Genomic DNA, 21,165 nt, shown 5'->3' on the forward strand with positions numbered 1-21,165 from the left:
CTAGCATCTGTTACACAACAGTGTGAATATATGTGATATTAATAAACTGTACTTTAAAAAAATGGTCAAGATGGTAAATTTTATGTTACGTGTGTGTGTTTTTAACACAGTTAAAATAATGAGAATTAGTACAACAGTTCCAAAAAGACTGACAGACTTTTATCCCCTTCATGATCTGGGACTGCTCTGTGCTGTATTGAGGTTATGCTCAGTGAGTGGTGGACTAAGATAATTTTCGAGAACTGGTTTTAGTGAGAGAGAGGGAGGGACTCAGGAAGGGAGAGAGACAAGAAGCATCAACTTATAGTTACAGCACTTTCGTTGTTCATTGATTATGTCTCATATGTGCTTTAACTGGGGCTCTATGCGAGCCAATGACCCCCTTGCTCAAGCCAGTGACTTTGGACTATAAGCCAGGAACCTTTGGGCTCAAGCCAGTGACCATGGGGTCATGTCTATGATCCCATGCTCAAGCAGGCATCCCTGCAGTCAAGCTGGTGAGCCCACACTCAAGTTGGCAACCTCAGGGTTTCAAACCTGGGACCTCAGCATCTTAGGTTGGCACTCTATCCACTGTGCCACCACTGGTCAGGCAAAAGAATGGCTTGTTTTACAGACTGCATATTCATGGTCTTGACCTCAAACCCTCCCCATCAGGGATAACGTTGTTGAATAGATAGTAACCTAATTTGACATTCTTTGTTGAAAAAGCTAAAGAACTGGAAAAACTGAAACAAAAGTTCTTTTTTTCTTTTCTTTTTTAAATTGTGAAACATCAGTCTAATAACTAATTTGGAGTTAAAAGGATAATAAGTTAATCCTTAAGTCGGATCACTGGGTCAAAAGGCAGTTCCATTTTTAATTTTTTGTAGTAACTTCATACTGCTTTCCATAGTGGCTGTACCAATCTGCATTCCCACCAATAGTACATGAAGGTTCCCTTTTCTCTACACCCTCGCCAGCACTTGTTGTTTGTTGATTTATTGATGATAACCATTCTGACAGGTGTGAGGTGGTTTTAATTTGCATTTTGCTGATGATTAGTGACATTTTGCATCTTTTCATATGTCTTATGTCCTCTTTAGAAAGTTGTCTATTCAGGTCCTTTGCCCATTTTTAATTGGATTGTTTAAACATAAAAGGTTAAGTATTAAAACTAAATTTAGAAGATTTCTGACTTACTCAGAAAGGGAGCTGACCTGGGCTTGCCTGGTCAAAGCACATATGGAAGTTGATGCTTCCTGCTCCTCCCTTCCCCCCTCCTCTCTCTCTCTCTCTCTCTCCTCTCTAAAATGAATAAATTAAAAAAAAAGGGGGGGGGAGCTGAGTTCTCTTTGGTTGAAGATGATATATTATAGTTAATGGAGACTTCTCTTTCTAGTAACGTGGTATAGGCTAAATTTGTGAACAGCCCTTCCTCTGAAATCAACTAAAATGCTGGATAAAAGGTAAAATACTTCAAAACATTACTGATTGGGCAAGAAAGCAAATAATTCCCAGAGGCCAAACATGAAGTGGAAATTGGAATCCAAAGAAACGAGTATTCTAAAAAGCCAGCGATCACTTTAAGGGTATTGGCCAAATCCTGGTGAATTTGTGTGTAGGTTTTGTTGGCTATTTGGAGTAAAGGGGACAAGAGACCGAGCCTCAAGGGTCTGCCCAAGGTGGAGGAACCTAACTACAACCTTAGGTGTACAGAACAATCAAAACACCTTAGAAGTTTTTAAAAAAACTTTCTGAGCACCGCACAAGAAGATTCACCACAGAGGTCTGAAGAACTTGGTAAGGAGCCCAAGAGTCATTGTCAAAGCTAAATCATTCACAGAGACCATGTATGGGCCTTAGCAGAGCAGGCGTGGAGCTGGTTCTAGCAGGTAGACTGTGGTAAAGAATAAGGAAGAAAGAAGGCTCTTGGTCCAGAGAAGCAGGATTTGGAAGGGAAAAAGGTTTACTACAAAGAAAGAAGCAGCTAAAAAAACTCCAGGAAAGGAACCCATAGAAACCTTCTGTGCAGCACCTTAAGCTTGCAGGCCTCTGAAGGGCGATTCAATTTGGACAGCTTATTTGAGTTTCTGAAAATTAAAGATGTGATAAAAATCAGGGAAAAACACTCAAAAAAGAGTGAGAATAAAATAAATTTGCAGACAAAAACCAAGAAGTTCATCTCCTGCAGGTTTTGACTAGAGGAGATTCTAAAAGACAGGCTAAAGGCGGAAGAGGAGGGTTTCCTAGATGGGCCACAAGCCCTCCGTGCTGGCCGTGTTCCCTGATGGGTAGGTGCTCCTGCTGCTTTCCTCTCTGCTTGCTGTGCCCCAAAGCCGAGACCTCCTCGGTGTTCCTATGTCAGGGCCTTTGACAGCTGTCCCCTGTCCGCGATGCTTTCCCCTATAAGTCACTCGCCCCACACCCATTAGGTTAATACTCAGTGTGATATCCACCTAGAATGTAAGCTCCATGAGGGCAGGGATCTGTAGCAATTCTATTTTTTTGCACATAGTATTTTTTTGCATAATTATCAGCACCTAGTAGGTGCTTACTACATATTTATTGAAGAACAGATGGAAAAACAGCAATGAAAACCAACCAATGGCACCTATAGTCAGCAGCCTGAATGAATTTCATGGACAGAACATTGAGTGAAGGAGCAAGAAACAGAAGAATTTCCTATTCACGTGACATTCAAAAAAGGCAAGTTGAATTGTATTTCTTAGAGATATGTACCTAGGTAGTGAAATTATGACCAAATACAAGGAAATATCTTTTATCCTTTTGTGTGTGTGTGTGTGTGTGTGTGTGTGTGTGTGTGTGTGACAGAGACAAAGAGAGGGACACACAGGGACAGAAGCATCAATTCTTCGATGTGACTCCTTAGTTCATTGGTTGCTTTCTCATATGTGCCTTGACCGGGGGCTACAGCAGACTGAGTGACCCCTTGTTCAAGCCAGTGACCTTGGGCTCAAGCAAGCAACCATGGGGTCATGTCTATGATCCCACACTCAAGCCAGCAACCCTGCGCTCAAGCTGGTGACCTTGGGATTTCGAACCTGGGTTCTCCGTGACCCAGTCCGATGCTCTATCCACTGTGCAACCGCCTGGTCAGGTGATATCTTTTATCTTCTAAATAACTGGGATAGCAGTTACTACCAGGAGGAAAGGAAACATTACAATTGGAGAAGGGCAAATGGGGGGCTTTTTGTGTTTAGCTTTAATTCTTGATTTGGGTAATTGGTCAACTGGCATTTGTCTTAATTATAATTAAACGATGCATTTATGTTGGGTATGTTTTCTGCGAGTGGGTTATATTTCATAATAACAATTTAAAGCTCAATGAATTTAACAAGCAGATTAGACACAGCTGAAGAAATAAGTGACCTGGAAGATCATTCAGAAAAAATTAGCCAGAATGCAGCACAATGACATGGAAGGTATTCTTGGAATTCTGTGAAGAGAGGAAGGAGAGATGGGATGGGGATGATATCCAAAGAAACCATGGCTTAAGAACTTTCCAGAACTGATGAAAGGTACTTTCCTGCAGATTCAAGAAGCCAAATTTCAAGCAGGTTAAAAACAGGAGCACAGACAGAAAGAACCCTAGAGACAATGCCTGATGTCCACAGTGAAACAAAAGTGACTTCCAACCAGTAACCGTGGAAACCAGGAGAGAATAGTTGAATAGTTACAATGTGCTGGAAGAAAATTGGTGCTGCCCTAGAATTACGTGTCTCACAGAAACTCCCTTCAGCACTGTCAGTGCTGAAATACAGGCATTCTCACACAAAAGTACGTTTGGCCCCCAACAGACCCAGGAGAGCCATTCTAAGGTCAAACTTTAGTTAGAAGGATGTGGCCCCAGACGGAGGGCTGCAGCAGGCGGAAGAAGCGCGGCTGGCAGAGGGTGCGTGGCTAACCCGAAGCGTGTGGACTACAGGGACACTGGCGACTGTGCGAAGTAATAATGGCTCTGGGACTTAAAAATCAAATAGAATTCAAATACATGATAGTGATAATGTTAAAATTGAGAGGAGGGACTGGAATGAAATGTTCTAGCGTTGTTACCTTGTCTAGGAGGAAGGTAAAAGTTTTGATTGACTTAGACTTTGAAAAGTATGCAGGTATAGTTTCCAGAGCGACTGTCACAAGATTAAAAACAGAGTGAATAACTCACAAACATATAGAGGCAAAAAAATGGAATGGTAAAAATGGGATCAACCCCCAAAGGGCCAGGAGGGGTGGAATGGGCAGCACAAGTAGGAAACCTAAATGTACCAGTAATTATAATAGATGTTCCACTTAAAAAACAAAGATTGACTAGATAACAAATAGTAAAATTTGTTAAGAAGAGAACCAAAGTGTATGCTTATAGAATGGTTAAAAATGAAAGGATTTAAAAAGACAGATCATTCCCAAAAATACTAGAGACAGCTGATATCGCTGGGTCACTATCAGATACTAGACTGGGTTCCCCTGAAGCAGACCCTGAGATGGAGTTTGGGGTACAGTGTGCAGGTTAGGGAACACTGTGAAGAGGAAGAGGGCCTGAGCAAGGCTGGGCAGAGGGGAAGTCGAGCTGCCATGTGACGTGGGCTGGTGAAGCCTCCACCCTAACCCTACAGGGAGGGGGAGATGGGGTGAGCCACCAGGCCCTCAGGCCCTGCCCCATGTCTTCAGCTAATGGTGGCTACATGGGCCTTTTAGCTTTTAATTCTCAAATATATGTTATAAATAGTGTTTTCTATCTATTTAATACATGCTTAAAACAATATTAAAATACTACATTTCACAGAGAATCATATGACTGGTCTCCTGGCAAGGTTCCATCTTCAACTTAGGCACACCACTTAACCCCTCTGAGCCGCAGTTTCTGCCTGGGTAAAATGAAGTCAATTTCTGCCTAAAATACTCCAGTGGCTTCCCCTTATGCTAGCATGAAGTCAGGGTTCCTTGTCGTGGCCCACAGTACCACAGGGCTGGCGTCTGCCTCCATCTCTGGACCCACCCGTGTTCCTCTGCCTGCTCATAGGGCTCTGATCTCCCTGGCCTTCAGCAATGCCAACCCTGGGGTGTGCTGACTCTGCCCACTCTGGGCTTCACACTGTTGTGTGTTGCTTTGCCTTGCCCAGAGAGCTTTTCCTCCAAGTGGATACTCCTGGCTCCCCAGCTGGTGGTCTTTCCGTCCCACCATCTAGAAGAGTTGTTCCATCTCCCCTGGTCTCCAACCTAGCCCCCTGCTCGCCTCTGTTTCCTTCATGACACCTGTTACATTGCAGCTTTATGATCAGTCTGCCTGTTGGTATCACCAGCACTAAGCTTTTTTGAGACTGGGAATGGTATCCTGGGCACCACTGTGGCCCCAGGCCTGGATGAAGGTGGTACTGAATAACTAGTGTGATGTGGAGGAGCAGAATGTCTCTTGTTCCTTGCCCGGACCCCAGCCCTACCAGTTTGTCCCAAAGAGGGGCTCTGTAGTGGTTTATGCAAAACAGTGATTTACAGCCAATGCGAAACCAAATACAGTTAATAAACTGATGGAGCCACAAAATGGTATAGACACACACCTACCATAAAGTCCTTTACGAGTGGCTGGTAGTGCCCCACGGACTGACTGGGAGCCGCAGAGGTCAGGACAGAGTGCAGCAGTGGAGCGGTCAGGGATAGGCTCCGAAGCCAGACCACCTGGTCCGAACCTGGCACCTCCACTTCTTCACAGGAGCCTGTGGCTCCTCAGTCTCCTCTGTATGCAGGGATGGAGACGGCCCCTGACCCACCGCGTTGTGAGGACTGAATGCAACAAGGCTTGACCATGGTAAATGCTCACTGAAGGCTGACCCTCATCACTCAAGCCACACCTACCCTCAGGACGGATAAATGTCACAGATGAGGAAACTGAGATGGGGCGAAGCTAAGTACTTAGCCCGAGTTCATACTTCTGGTAGATGCTAGTGCATGAGAACTGTCTTTCATTTAAACATACCTACTCTAGAAATCCTTATAATTTTTTCTCTGTGTGTCCTACACAAACATTTACTTGGTTAAAACGTTTGAACAAAAAGTTTTTATTTATTTATTTTTTGTTTTTAAGCGGCGGTGGGAATGAAATGAATTGCTGTCGGACATTGAAAGAGCTTGAAATCCAAGTAGGAGAAAAGGTAACAGAGAGCCTTTAAAATTCTACCCCCGCCCCCGCCACCCTTCGTCAAAAGCAATTGTTAGCAGAGGTAGCTGGTGCAAGACGAGCCCCGGCTTGTCATCTGTGTTCTCGTGTCGAAGTCATCTGGCTGAATAGATCTCATCTCAAGCGTATTCAGACGACTACAACTGCCTTGGATAGCGACTCTTTGATGAATGACACCGGGAGAAGTCCTGGAATATTAATTACTTTTGTATTAACTTTAGATCATTATTAGTAGGGCTACCCTTTCTGCTTTTCATCTGACTGATGCAAGATTTTTTTTTTTAAGAGAAAACCATTGCTTTTTAGCAGTAAATGCCAATCAAGTGTGGCATGGTAAAAATAATCAGGAAGACTCAAAGTGGTATATATTGAAGGATTGAGTGGCTTAGCTACAAAAACTACTATGTGTGTTCAGAAAAGGAGCACATAGCTTTGTTCCTGTTTGCTGGTTATGGTTGAATGGCACAGCACACAGCTCGTGGGGTGTGGGTGTGAGGAGAGGACATGTTCATGGCACTCAGAGGTTGGAATCAGACCCGTTTTTAAAATGCATTTGAACCTGTCATTTGCATGAGCAGTTTGAGAATTGTGGCTTAATTTATTTGATTCAATATGTTGGTTTGAAATGTGACAAATTTGCTTTCTTTTTAAAACCCTTCTGAGACTTTCATGCATTTGAAATTCAAGAATAGCCAGAAATCCACAAAGTGTTTGTCTGAATTTTCCTGGCTGACGCCATGAACACCAGGATGTTCATCTTAACGTGACAGTGTATCAGCATTGTGTGCTCCTAAGAATCTCGTTCACTGCAGTTTATGTCAGGAAGAACCTTCTACAAGTATTTGCTTCCACTGTGGTTCATTTGTTATTCCGTAAGAAATATGTGCTATGACCAATATTATTGATGGTATATACATTTAATTTGTCTCTTCATAAATGGTGTTAATCATGAAGTTCTCCCAGGAAAAGTCAACTGTGTATGACGATCACATCAGCGTAAACACCATTCTGGATCAGTAATGGAACATGTTAGTGAGGAGTGCGTGGACGTAAGTGGGGATCATGAACTAATGAAAGTAAGGCTTTGATGAGGGAAGTTGAAGGGCACTCCACCAGTGACCATCCTTCCACCCCCTCTCTTTCACCCTGTCAGTGGGAGAAGCCCACCCATCGATCAAGAGTCCATTTAAGCCTGACCAGGCAGTGGGGCAGTGGATAGTGCGTCGGACTGGGATGTGGAGGACCCAGGTTCGAAACCCTGAGGTCACCAGCTTGAGCACAGGCTCCTCTGGCTTGAGGAAAGCTCACCAGCTTGAATGTGGGGGTCACTGGCTTGAGTTGTGAGATCATAGACATGACCCGTGGTCGCTAGCTTGAGCCCAGAGGTCGCTGGCTTGAAGCCCAAGGTCATTGGCTTGAGCAAGGGATCACTTGCTCTGCTGAAGCCCCCCCCCCATCAAGGCACATATATATGATAAATCAATCAATGAACAACTAAGGTGTTGCAACAAAGAATTGATGCTTCTCATCTTTCTCCCTTCCTGTCCCTCTGTCCTTATCTGTCCCTCTTGTCTCTCTCTCTGTCTCTGTCACACACAAAAAAGAGTCAGTTTAAGCTAGTGCAGCTTTTGTGCAACTTCTAGTGAGAACAAAAAAAGTGACAGTAAAAGGTGGAGGAGCTGGAATCGAGATAGCCCTGCGTCCCAGGCAGCTCAGGGGGTCTCTCTGTCGTGCATTCTGGCCAGCATGCTACCGTCCAGGTTCTATCGATGACCCCAGCCCTGGACAGGCTGGTGGGGTGAGAGTAGACTGACCCTGGGACCTGGTCAGACCTGGGTTTCCGCTTTGGGGCTGTGTCACTTTCCAGTCAGGTGGCCTTGGGTAAGGCCTTGTCATTGGGTTTCTCCATCTGTTAGAGTGGATAAAGACACCCACTTTCAAGTGCTGTTGTGTGGCTTAAAAATCTCCAGTAGCAAGCACCTGGAGGGTTGGACAACACCAGCTTCCTTTGAAGTATAGGGGTCTCTTCCCTTCCCACCCACTCCCAATGAACAGAACAAACCAAACACACCCTTCAGCTGTTTGCTGTATGCAGCAGCAGGCTTCAGGGTAAGACCCTAGCCCCGCAAATGGTCCACACACAAATGTGGAGACTGAGAACACCTAGGATTACTCAAGGAAGGCTCCCTTCAGACTGTCATTGCTGAGTGATCCATAAGGTTGGGAATGAACAAATGCTAAGTGTTTTGTTTACATTAAGTCCACATGGCTTGCAAGAATGCATGCAAACATCTCCCTGAGTGTTGGGAGCCAGACTTTGCTAAATGAATGTGTGGTCTAATTTTCCTAACCTAACAAATAATTAGCAGTTGGCACCCCAAACTAACCCAACCCCAGTGCTTGCATTTCCTTATTGTTTTCTTCTGCAGTGAGCTTGGTCTGACAGCTGGTTCCTCAGCCTCTCCCTTCTTCATGTGCACTGAGCCCCTCCAACATAAGCTCATGTTCACTCTCATTACCCAGTCGAACCCTCCAGCTCTCTGACTCTGTCTCCATCAGTCAAGGGATAGATCTCCAGGTCCTGGCTCTCCTCCGTCTTATGGTGATTGTGATCCTGGGCTTCCTACGAGGCTGCTGTCTGGTCCCACGGGGCCCTGCATTCGGGGAAGAGGAAGCTGTGTGAGCCCAGGTGGTGCTCAGGGCTGGAGCTGCTCCCTGGTTTAATCTGCACTCAGGTTCCAACCCGTGGGCACTGCATCCTGCATGTACCTCACGTGCCCTCACTCTCTGGCCCTGTCATTCATTTGGTCGCAGATGGCTGTGCTTTCCTTTGGCTCCTCTTCTGTGCCTTTGGGCATCTCCTCTACTGCTACTTGAGTATTCTGGTCTTCATGTCCTTGGCTTCCTTAGTCTTCCAGGAGGCAGAGGGATTTAGTGGGAATCAGGCACACTGGCCTGAAATCCAGCCTCTGCAGTTTCCCACATGGGACCTTGGATGGGTCTGTCTCTTCCTTGCTGTCCTGTTTCCTCATCTCTAAGGCAGAGACAACAGAACTGACCTATCAGCGTAGTTAAGAATGAAGAGAATAATTGGCATACAGCAGATTCTCAAGTGTTAGTCCCTTTCTGCCCCAGTGAGGCTTCTGCTTGTCAGGCACTAAGCCACCTCCCGTGGTAGGCTTTCCCTGCCACCAGGTGGCACCACCTCAGACACTGAGGTGTTTGGTTGTGAGAAACAGAAAACTCTGCAACTGAACTACCTGAGACCACCTCATCTCATTGAAGAAGTCAGGAGGTGTGTAGGCCCAGAGTCTCCCCTGCTCACCAGGTGGTTGCCACCAGGCTTGACCTGCAGGTACTGCAATGCCACAGTTCTTCCAGTATGGTGTTTCTTCTAATGTGACTCTATAAACATGGGAAGCTTCTCCCCAAGATGCACAACCCAGAATAATGTTCCACCCCCAAACCAGTCACTGACAGTGGCATTGGTCAGCATGGTGTGGCAGCTGGGCCCCTGAAGCACATGGTCACCAGAAGGTGGATAGCTGAACAAAATGGAAACTGGAGGGTTTTGTTGGGAGAAAAGGGGGTCAAGGTGAATGGATGTGGGAAAGGCAGCCTACAGTGTCTGCTTCAGCCACCTGATAACAGGATCTCCCTGGCTGGCTGGGCCTCCATCCCCTGGACACTAGTGGAACTTGGATTTGCCAACAGTATTAATAGTAATACACTGCTCACAAAAAATAGGGGATATTTCATAGCTTCATATTCATTTTGAATCATCCCCCAATTTTTGTGATCATTATAGTTAGCACTGACTGGGTACTTTTAGGAGAGTTCTAGGTGCTGTGCTGTATGTACTACATTATTTAATTCCTGGGAAAACCCATGAGGCAGTGCCGCTGTTATCCGCATTGATGTGGAGGGAACCCAGAGCAGAGGCTCAGCAGCTTGGCCGGGAGCACACAGCTGCAATGGCCGCCTAGGCAGCTGGGCTCTGCGTCCTTGCCCTGAACCCCTGGGTGGCCCCCCTCTCCCAGGCTGCTCCAGGGAAGTGCTGATGCTCACTAGCAGTCAGAATGCGTGACTGTCTGCCATGCCTATAGGCAGGCCCAGTCCATCACAGAGTGGTGTCCCTGCCATCGTCGTATGAATGGATGCAGTCACCTTTTCATCCATGTAGTGTCGGCTTAACATGGGCATTTGGGGGCCTTCCTTCCTTTCCTCTGTCTGGCGTCATGCCCTCACGTTCTCCCAGCTCCCCAGTCTCTGTGCTTCCTGCCTGTCTGGGGAGCCCAGCTCCCTCCAGGAGCAGTGGCTGTGTCTGAGGCTCAGGTAGGTCTTTACCTTCTTCAGGGCAAAAAGGACTGAAGTCAAGCTTCAGTGTGTGGGCAGGCTAACTCAGTTTTAGTCTTTTTACTGTTTATTTTTGTTTGGTCAGCTCCCCACACAAGGATAAGGTAGATGTGAAAGGAGGAGCTGACAGAGGAGAAAATCTCACACTGCTACGTGAGGTGGGGTGAATGCACACTGGAACCATGTCCAGGAATTCAGAGAAACAGGGACCTCTGTAAGGATGCAGCATATGTTTACAAATGTCATGGTGCTTCCCCTTCCCCACATTTCAGAAAAACTGTTCTTAAGTGAAGACTAGAATTCAAGGATCCAGTTAAAGACATAAAAAAGAAAGAATAAACAAACACAGCCTAAGCCCCTGGCTGTTTGCTCTTGTACCACATCACCACCCAAATCAGAAACAGTGCTTCAAGCCTGGGCACCATGATGTCAGAACATCTGGTCTACCCAGTCAGCCGTGACTAGTGTGTCTGTTGGACACCGAGTGATCTAACACAAGGTTTTATGGGATTACCCTGGTGCCTTGGCATTCCATAGATGCAGCCTTAGTCATTGCAGAAGCAATTAGTAAATAATTAGAGGTACTATGCTGCCTGCTTGTTCTGTAATATCCTCATGGAGAAAAGACAGAAGTGATGGGTAGATTCATTTTCTTAAATAGGTGAATTTTCTTTAAAAAAAAAAAAAGGAGAGAGAGAAATTAAAAAAGAATATGGCTTGAGGAATAAAGAAACAGTTGCCAGAATCAAAACTGTTTTTTATAAACATAACTTAGCATCGTAACACCACATTAGCATGAATGAATGTACCGGAATGCAGTCTGTTTGCCTAATAAAAAGACTGTGTCAAACCCAGAATGGAGGCCATTTACTAAAACATACAAGCTTTTGGTTAATTCGCAATATTCTCCTAATCCTGCTTTGATCTGCTCTGCCTTGGTACTCTAGGTATTAATTGCCTCTTATAGCAGGTATTTGAACACATCTCCTCTTTCATCTGAAGGAAATATTAGCATATCGCAGAGCTGTTGGGACAGATTGCATGGGAGGCATTTTTTCCTCCCCGCAGAAAGGCCTATCAATCATAACCGAACGTAGTGATTAATAATGTCACAGCTCTCACTCTGTGTCTGCGTGCAACTACAGGAAGCAGAGTACTTACATTTCTATCTAGAGAATTTCACATAACAAAATAATCACTTGCCACCATATAAAAAGATTATATTCAAAACAATTCTACTCCAGCACCTATTTTTGGTTGCTGTATTATTAATTCGCTAAAGGCTTCATTGGGCAACTAAAGCGAAAATTCTGGTATATCAATTTGTAATTATTTCAGACTGAGTTTATCTTTTTTTTCTTAATAACATCTTCCTGTATGTGGCAAATAAATAATACAAAGAAGATTGTAGGGATAAATGTTTAAAACTGCGCAGCATAGGGGGCCAGGCAGGAGTGTGTGGACTTGCCTGGCTAAGTGTGCAGCTGAGTGCCCGCTCTCACCGTCCGAGTGACCCTAGCTCGCGGATCTGCCTGCAGACTGTTTCCTCAGCTATGAACTGGGAAACAGTATTGCATGATTATAGTTGAAATTCTAGATGAGAATATATATGAAATAAACTTACCATAATGCCAGAAGTTACTAAAAAAATTAGAGGAGTTTGTCTTTGGAGGAGATAATACAAATGAATTCTCATGTGGACAGTTAAATGATAGTATGTAGTCATTTATGGTTTAAAGCTACAGAGGGGAAGGATAAGAGGGCTCCATGCTGATGGCACCCACGTTTATGTCTCCATCTAGGACTCTAGGTTCGTCACTATCCACAGAGCAAGTCATAACTTCTGACCGCCCTCCTCACCCACACCCCAAGAAGCTTTTCTCCCTTGGCCTTGCCCCCGTTTTAGTAAGTGGGTCCACCATTCACTGCGTCATTCAAGCAGAAACCTAGAACTAGCCTTGAGACCTCCCTCACTGGCCCCTCTCCCACATCCAGTCCATCAACATGTCTTATCTGTTGTATCCTGAAATCGATCCTGAACACATCCACCTCTCTCCAACTCGACTGCCACCATTTTCCCTGTCCTGTGCTTTCTCAACAACCCTTGGACTGCCATTCCTGTTCCTTACACTCTGTGTTCCACATGACACCCAGAATTGTCTGTTCAAAACTTAAGTCATATCCCATTAGACTCCTCTGGTTAAGGTGCCCATGGCTTTGGTTGCCTTGCTTACAGTGCTCACCAAGAGAGATCTTTCCAGGGAGATGTTTTTTTAAAAAAATATTTTATTTATTGATTTTTAGAGAGAGGGGAGAGAGAGAGAGAGAGAGAGAGAGAGAGAGAAGGGGGAGGAGCAGGAAGCATCAACTCCCATATGTGCCTTGACCAGGCAAGCCCAAGGTTTCGAACCGGCAACCTCAGTGTTCCAGGTCGACGCTTTATCCCACTGTGTTACCACAGGTCAGGCTCCAGGGAGATGTTTTTTACTACACTGTCTAAAATTGTGTTTTCTTTAACACTTAGGACATTCTGAGATTTTTGTTTGTTTGCCTGTTATCACTAAGATAAACATTTCCTGGGAGGGGACACTTTCTCTGTCTTGCTCACTGTTATAATGTCAATGCCTTGAATAGATCCTGGCACCTGATACGAACTCAGTAAATGTTTACTGAATGCAGAAATAAAGTTCTGTGGGAAAAGGGCACAGTAATTGGAACAGCCAGGATAACCTTCCTGAGACGGCTGAGATAGGAGCTTCAGCTGGGCCATGGGTGGGGCCCCGGTGTCGAGGACAGGCTGGAGGGCGCCATGTGAGGTAGCTTTCAGGACTGCAGTCTGCCCTAAGGAGGGGACCTGGCCGCAGGGGCAGTGGAGGTGTGGCCGGGACAATAAGAGAACAAGACCCGTGACTCTCCTGTGCAGAGTTTTGTTTCTCGAGACAGATTGGAACAGCTCAATTTTGAAGGGTAGGCTGGAGAAAAAGATAGAAGAATCTGAAGGTGGGGTATTCACCCTAAAGCCTCTGGCAAGGTGTGGTAATGGAGGTGGCGGTAGTGGTTCATTGAAGGTTTCTGATTTAGGGCAGTGGCATGAGAGAGGAGATATCAGGAGATGAATGTCAGCAGTGCAGTGGGTACATCTGAAGGGAGAGCAGCTGCAGGCAGGGAGGTGCCTGTGATCAGGCTGTGGAAGGAATCAGAGGAATGAGTCACTCTCATCATCATCATCAGCCTACATTTGTCTAGCATCTCTGGTATGTGGGGGGATAGTGGATCAGCTCTGTCATATGCAGAGCTGAGGTCGGGATGGCAGGGATCCAGTATTCTTGGCTTGGCCTGCTGTGCCTGGGGTGGAGCCTATCCAATGCGTGTGGGCTGCATTAGAAAGAAAGGAGAGACAGGAAAAATTTCTCCTAGCTTTAGCACCCTTTAGAAAGTCCTAGGAGTTTTTCCTAGCTGTGTCAGAAGGGTAGATAGGATTTCTCAGAAGTCTTAAAGCTGTGTTGCAAGTGTTTTAAAAATGAAATCAAATGTGGGGGAACGTTTATGTGGCCTGTGGTAAAGGAAACAGCAAGTTTTCCCTTTTACCTTAGCCACAAGGAAACCCCAAGGCAAATTTTTGGGGTTTTGCTCCGTCATAGCGACCATGACTCTCGGGTTCCTTTAGCTCTTTCTTAGCTCCCTTTTCTCTGTCTTCTTGGAGCTCATTTAGATATCTTCCCCTGTAAGCTCGTTCAGGTTTTAGTGAAGGCAGGGTGTGCATCCATGTGAGAAGTGAACACGCCCGCTGGGCCTGCGGGGGTGAGCACCAGCGCGGAGAGTGAGTGGCACCTGCACTGGAGGCAGAGGCGGCGCCTTTGCGGAAGGTGAGCAGTGCCGGCAGGCTCCTCCCACATGTCCCCAAATTGAAAGTTTGTGTTTATGAGGTTCTGAATGTACTCTAATTTTTTCCTATCTGGTTTGGCCCATCTCTACCAGCTGGTAAATAGGAAATGTTCACGGTAGGAAGCCAATACTCCGCAGAGTGTAAACAGATGGAATCGATATAAAGTGACAAGTTAGACGGTGCGACTGAGAATACAGAGCCAGAACTAGGAACATAACAGTCAAGCCGCTCGCTTCGTTCCAGTTCATTTGGTCCTGAATAGCGCTGCGTATCTGCACAGCTGTGTTGTTCTTCCCCTCCTTTCTTCTGGGTTGATAATGACAATTTCAAAGAGAAACTTTAATTAAAGATTTTATATGAAACAGCCAAAAGTAGAATAATAAGGAAAATGAGCATTGATGTGTTTATTGTAAGAGAACTCCTTGTTCATGGTTTCATTTTTAAAATGTACTCCTTAAATTTGAAATGAATTTAGTCATGGCGACATAAAGGTGCGCGGTGATGGTGGTGGAATCCGAACCTTCCATTCTGCTGTGGAGCGGGAGCTGGACTGGACCCTCTGCTGGGGGAGGAGGGGCTCGGGTTCCCGCTGCAGGCAGCTGGGGGGATGCCTTCCCCACCCTTTCTGCCAGAAACCAGGGCAGAGAAGGTGGCCCCTGGTGAGGACCCAGACAGAGGGCAGCTGACCCAGAGCTAGTAAGAGTGCAGTGGTAGAAGGTGTCAGTTGCTGTGCAAGATTATGTTCCAGGAAGAAGCACCTTCTTCCTCAGGGAAGGGCTGGGCCAGAGAGGGGTTATGCAGCCTGAGTGGGGAGTCGGTGCCTCAGGGAAGAGACAGTAAGCATTTTCTCACCTCCTTTAAAGTTGGGGTGGTCCTATTTATTTGGGTTCACAGCTTTCCTTCCTGGAGCTCAAAATGCTATAAAAAGAAATTTAAACAAAGAACTATATAGAGTAATAATAGCATCCACTGTTAGCAGTTTATTGAACCATCCAAACTCAGTGGGGTACAAATATGAAACAGTTTGATTTTTTGCTTTGCACTGTTCCCAAGCAGATGCTAGCAGATCTGCCTTCTTTGTCCCTTAAGGGTGGATGTCTTAGGCAGATCTCATGACTTTCTGGTCACACTCAATATAAACAAGGCCAGCAGCGGCTGGTCCACTTGAAAAGCTCAAGCTCAAATCCAGCTTAGCGGTCCTGGCTTCCCCTCCTTCCAGTATGTGGTATCTGTGAGGGAGGCTGGGGAAAGGGAGCATGTCTCTGTCTCCCTTCACTGTGTCCTCTGTGGGCAGCATGGGAAGGCTGCTTTCTCACAGGGCACACAGGGTGTAGTCAGGACAACGCTCCGGGGCCTCCAAACTGTATGATTCCTGCTGAGGAGGCTCCGCTTCATCCTCAGGCTGCTCGGCCGCTCACCTGCTGAGCAGTCACTGAGAGAAGGACAGTTCAAGCCTTCTGCCTTTCTTGGTCTGCATGTAACCGAAGGAAAATTCACATGTCCTGTTCCTGCCAACAGCAGACATACAAGCTGTTCTAACCTGCCCCTCCCCATCTGCACTCTGTGTGTTAATTCTTAGTTCATCTCCAGGAAGATGCAGACTGAGTCCACAGAGAAATGAGATGCTTATGCCCTTCTGCAGGCACCTCTCTGATCTATACAAGGATTACCTCAGTGTACAAAGTGCCTTCCCCATAAACTCTGCAATACCCCCACCCACCCACCCACCCATCCATCCATTTATCCATCCATCCATCCATCCATCCATCCATCCATCCATCCATCATCCTTTCATCATCTGTAGTCCATCCGTCCATCCATCCATCCATCATCCTTTCATCATCTGTAGTCCATCCATCCATCTGTCCATCTATTTACCCATCAACCAGATGTCTGTTCATCCATCTATCATCCTTCTATCCATCAATCCATCCATCCACCCATCCATTCCCTGAACAAGTATACATTGATCCAGGCCCTTTCTTGCTCTGGATTCCTGACCACTGCAGACCTGCCCTCTCAAGACTTATGTTAACAGGCTGGGCAACAGGGCAGTGAATGGGTAGGGGTTGGGGAGAGGAGTGATGGTTCCAGCACTTATTATTTCCCAACATGGGTATATGGTTTCCTGGTTATTTGTATCTCTGCCCTCAGCCTTTCGTCCCAGTCAGCAGTTTTGTCATACCACCACTTATTATGTTCCTGTGAGGCACTTACACACATGAACTCATGAACTCACCCCCCCCCCCACACACACACACACAGAGGCAGTGCCCTATTCATTCCCATTTCATAGAGGAGGAGACTGAAGGTGAGGCGCTGTTCCAAGGCTGCTTGGATAACAGTGTGGATCTGGGATTCAAAGTCTCATTTCAGAGCCTGTGCTGGTCATGCACTGTTCTGCCCCCAGCAGCGGGAAGCAGCTCCTGGCTGGGTCCTGGCTGCCAGGATGGGCGGGGACCAAGCCTGGCACAGGGGGCAAGGAAGATGGTTGGCAGAGATTTTGGGCAGCTTCTGCAGAGAACCTTAAGCCCATTCCCTGGCTCTTGGGTCTTTAAAATCCCACTTGCCTCTTCTTTTGGTTTTCTCTTTAAATCCCCAGTGATTCTCTTTGTGTTTGTGCATATAACTCCCCCTGACACTTACCACTCAGACATGAGTGGCAGTGCATGGGAGAGAGTGGGACAGGGGTTGTGAACACTTTTTGGAAAGATAGCAAATATTTTTTATCTTTACAGCTAGATGTTCTGTCCACTTATTCAATTCTGCCCTTGTAATTCCCCTATAAGCAGCCAGAGACAACATGTAAATAAAGGAGTGTGGGTAGGCACCAGTAAAATTTACTTAGGATCCTGAAATGTGCAATTCATGTCACTTTAACATGTTACAAAATATTGTTCTTTTGGGTTTTTCCCCAACCATTTAAAAATGTAAAAGGCATTCTTTGCTTGCAGGCATACAAACAGGTGGCGGGCATGAGTTTGCTGCACCTGGAATGTGGGCAGGGGGGTCAGGCCTCTAGGCAATGAAGCCAGGCCAGGAGGGCACCCCTTCTGGGGCCTCTCTCAGTGTGATCACTGGCAAGATCACATTTCTTTCCTAAGAAGCATGCTGGGTGTGGAGGGAGGAGGCACATGGCAGTGGCCCTTCTCCCTGTGAGCTGTGCACCAGTTTCTCCCTCTGGTGAGTGTGACCCCTCTGAGCACTCCTCCACAGAACAGTGGGGAGATGAAGGGTGGGAATGGGGTGCCCAGAGAGCAGAGGCCAGAAGGGGAGTGGGGCGTCTCCTCCTGTCAGGGAGGGAGCTGGGTACCAATTTCAGACAGGAACACACCAAGATATCAAGAAGGAAGTCAAGTAGCCAATGACTCAGATAGAAGCAGAATTAGGAAAGGCACGGAGAAGGCACCAGACCCTGCCCAGAGAGACAGTGGCAGGGCCAGGCAGCAGATGCAGCATGTTAACCCATTCTGCAAATACTGGTGAGCATCCACTCTGTCCAGGTGCTGCTCTAAGCCTTAAGGACACAGTAGCAAACAAAACCAAGTCCCCTCTGGGGAGTTTTTATTTCAGCAAAGTAAGAAAGACGGTAAACAGATACAGAAGGAGCTATGAAATGTCCAGGTGCAGATAAAAAATGATGTGAGTGTTCACAGGGGGATGAAGGCATGCTTTAGTGCAGGGCTTGGAGGACCGCCTCTAGGGGCAGGTGGCAGGGGGCCGAGACCCGAGGGAGGCCCCAGAGGGAGCTGTCCAGCAGTGGCCCGCCACGAAGAGTCTTGGTGGATGAGAGTACGTTGTGTGTGAGAGAAAGAACAAGGAGCCCTGTAGCTAGAGCAGGGGGAGGAGGGATGAGTTTGAAGGGTGAGGTTGACGGATCTTGTAGTGGGGGTTTAGATTATCTAGAACTCTGCAGGCAAGGTGAGGAGTTTACTTCATGGGAAGAGACCCTGCAGTGCTTGTGAATGGAAGTAGTTCAGTATGGCTGGAGTTGGAGGATAGGGGGAGGTGTGATGGTGATTCAGAGCTGGGGTGGGGGCTTACACAGGAGGTTCAGAGACAGTTAACTCTTAATGCAGACTTGTCCCGGTTAACCCAAAATGGCAAATGTCTAGCTGGCCTAGAAAGAGCTAGATGCTACCCACACCATCCTAATTTGTCTCTCTACCCTTTCCTCTGCCTCCTACTTCCCCCTTTCCAGCACAGCAGGTAAGTGTGGAGGGGCAGGGGCAGGGACACGGTCCCTGCAACCCCCGCCGTGCTAGCTCTGTATACCTTTCTCCCTCCCTCCCTCCCCCACCTCCATCCTGCATGGGACAAGTCTTGTACACCACAGCCCGAACTTGGTTGCCTTTGATAAGCTTCACCATCTGCAGCTCAGTTCAGATCTTGCCAAACTTCAGTCTGACAAGTGATAAGAAACTTGGAGACATACCTCTGGTGGGTGTGCATTCTGTGCCAGGCGGGCTGCTCCCGGCACTCCACGCTGGAGATCCATATGGGTTGCTTTGGGGTTTTAGAAAAGCACATCACCTCATGTCCTCCGTTTCACTGGGAGAGGCGAGCCAGGATTTGGTAGCAGACCAGATGCTGAAGTTTTAGTTTCTATACGGCCATGGGAGCACATGATGTTCACGCCGAACCTGTGCTTTTAGATGCAGTGATGGAGCCGAGGGTGGACACACCCCCAACCGGTGCTGGCCTGCTGTTCCTCACTTGGTATCCCCAGTGCTGGATATTAAGATCGTTTAGCAATACTCTCTGGTTGTTCTAAGTGGGAGGTGTATATAGCACTTAGCACAGGACTTTGCACATAACTGACATTCAATTAATATAGGCTCAGTTGTCATATCCTCCCATTCAGGATTGGCCTTGAGGAGCTATTGCAGACATACAGCCAGGTTTTCCCAGAGGCATGGAGGAAGCAATGAGCAAAACCCTGCTTTCAGGGAGCGGGCATTTGAGGGGGGAAAACAGACAGTAAAGACAAGCATTACATTAATTGGTGAGAGAAGTACTTTGAAGAAGATAAGTGTGTTGGGAGCAGGGTTCTATCTTATACATGTGCTTAGGGGAGGCCATTTTGATAAGAGGACATTTGGACTGAGACTCAAATCAAGTGGAAAGCAGCCAATGGCTCCCTGGGGCAGACTGTTGTGGGCCGGACGGCACATGCAGACATCTTGAGGCAGGAAGACCTGGCATTCCTGAGGTGCAGCAGTCCAGTGTGGCCAGAAAGCAGGAGCCAGACAGGTGGGACAATGCTGCTAGAGGCCGGTCTGGGAGCCTAGTGGGTCACAGCAAGACCCAGCCTCAGCCTGAATGGGGTGGGGCCGCTGGAGGGCTGGAAGGTGGGAAGGGGTGATACCGGCTGGGTTCTGCAAACATTTTAACAGAAGGCTGCGAGGCTCTCTGGACAGAGTGGACAGGGATGTGGGAAGAGGAGAATCTGGCAGAATAGACCTGCCATGTTTGGGGACAGGAGGCTGTGGGAGGAGCAGGTTGGGCTTGGTAAGCCTGGGATGTCTAGTAGGCTCTCAGGTGTGCCAGCTGGGCTCAGAGCAGAGGCCAGGGCTGGAGACAGACCTTTGAGAGCCACCGGCTGGTCATTAAGGCCACAGGCTGGACCACTGGAAGTAAGTGTGGTGACTGGAGGACCGAGTCCCAAGGTGCTCCAGAGTTCAGAGGTTGGGAGATGAGGAGGCCCTAGGCAGGAAACCAGAAGAAGGCAGGAAGAAGGAGGAGGACGGGGGAGGGGTGTGGACACCAGGAGGAGACGTGCTTCCAGAAAGGAGGAGCAGTAAACTGTGTGGAGTGCTGCTGTGTGGACAGCAGGATAAGACTCCTGTGGGTGAGAGGGACAGGGCACAAGTGCCACCTAGGCCGACTACGTGGGTGTGGAGTCAGACAGATGAGGGGGCAGAGGAGTGTGAACAGGAGCCATAGGTGGGTCCTGGCAGGGAGAATGTTGTTGGGAAGGGTGGGGGTGGTGCTTGGAGCATGTGCGTAGACTTTGGAGGGTGGCAATTATTGGGAATAATAAGGGATGGAGTTTGAGCAGAGAGTGGTGACCCCTGGAGGGTAGGATGAGCAGGAGCACAGAGACTGGGTGTCAGATCGTCTTTGAGAACACCAGGAATGGTTGGTGCTGGAGACGGGCGTGCGTGCCAGGGGCTAAGGTCCCCCCAGAAGTCAGGGGGAGGGACAGGCAGTGTTAGTGATGCCTTAGGTGTGATCAGGATGGCCACCCCAGGAGAGGGCTGGCTGTGGGGCAACTTTCGGTCAGTCCGAGACTGATTAGTGAAGGGAACTGTCAAGAGGAAATGTTGATAAGGGAAACAAACCTGTTCATCTTAGAGTTTTCCCTAAAATCTCTCCATGAGGTTCATTCACTCTCCTCAGAATCTGGGTTGCACTTGGGTTTGGTCAGTATAGGACGGTAGAGTCAGACCTTCCAGGGTCCAGCCCCAGTTGCTCGTCAGTCTTCCTCCATGATCCTGACCTTGGCCTCGTGTCCTGCTGTGTCTAGTCCTTCCTGTTCTCCCCCTAGAGTGGGAGGTCACCCCACACCAGTTCAGTCAGCTCCCAGCCACCCCTCTGGCTCAGATGCCACCTCCTGCAGGAAGCCCCCCCCCCCCAGATGCCTGTGGCTGGAAGTGCTTCTTCTCTCCTGGAAAGGCCAACAGCTCTTGTCCGTCTCTGTTATTTGGCTCTTGTTCCCGTGGCCCAGCTTTGGGCAGCATTTACCTCC

The 21,165-nt window shown here is 47.5% G+C and overlaps 1 protein-coding gene across 1 annotated transcript in view; it reads left to right on the top strand.

The window, feature by feature from the left end:
• The window catches only part of EFCAB6 (EF-hand calcium binding domain 6), a 200,242-nt gene that overhangs the window by 36,982 nt on the left and 142,095 nt on the right, over positions 1-21,165 (top strand). The window contains exon 7 of the mRNA XM_066255898.1: positions 6,080-6,146. Within this exon, the coding sequence (XP_066111995.1) occupies positions 6,080-6,146 (67 nt within the window). The remainder of the gene's footprint in view (positions 1-6,079; positions 6,147-21,165) is intronic.

Source organism: Saccopteryx bilineata, chromosome 1 (assembly GCF_036850765.1).
Source record: "Saccopteryx bilineata isolate mSacBil1 chromosome 1, mSacBil1_pri_phased_curated, whole genome shotgun sequence".
NCBI classification, from domain to species: domain Eukaryota; kingdom Metazoa; phylum Chordata; class Mammalia; order Chiroptera; family Emballonuridae; genus Saccopteryx; species Saccopteryx bilineata.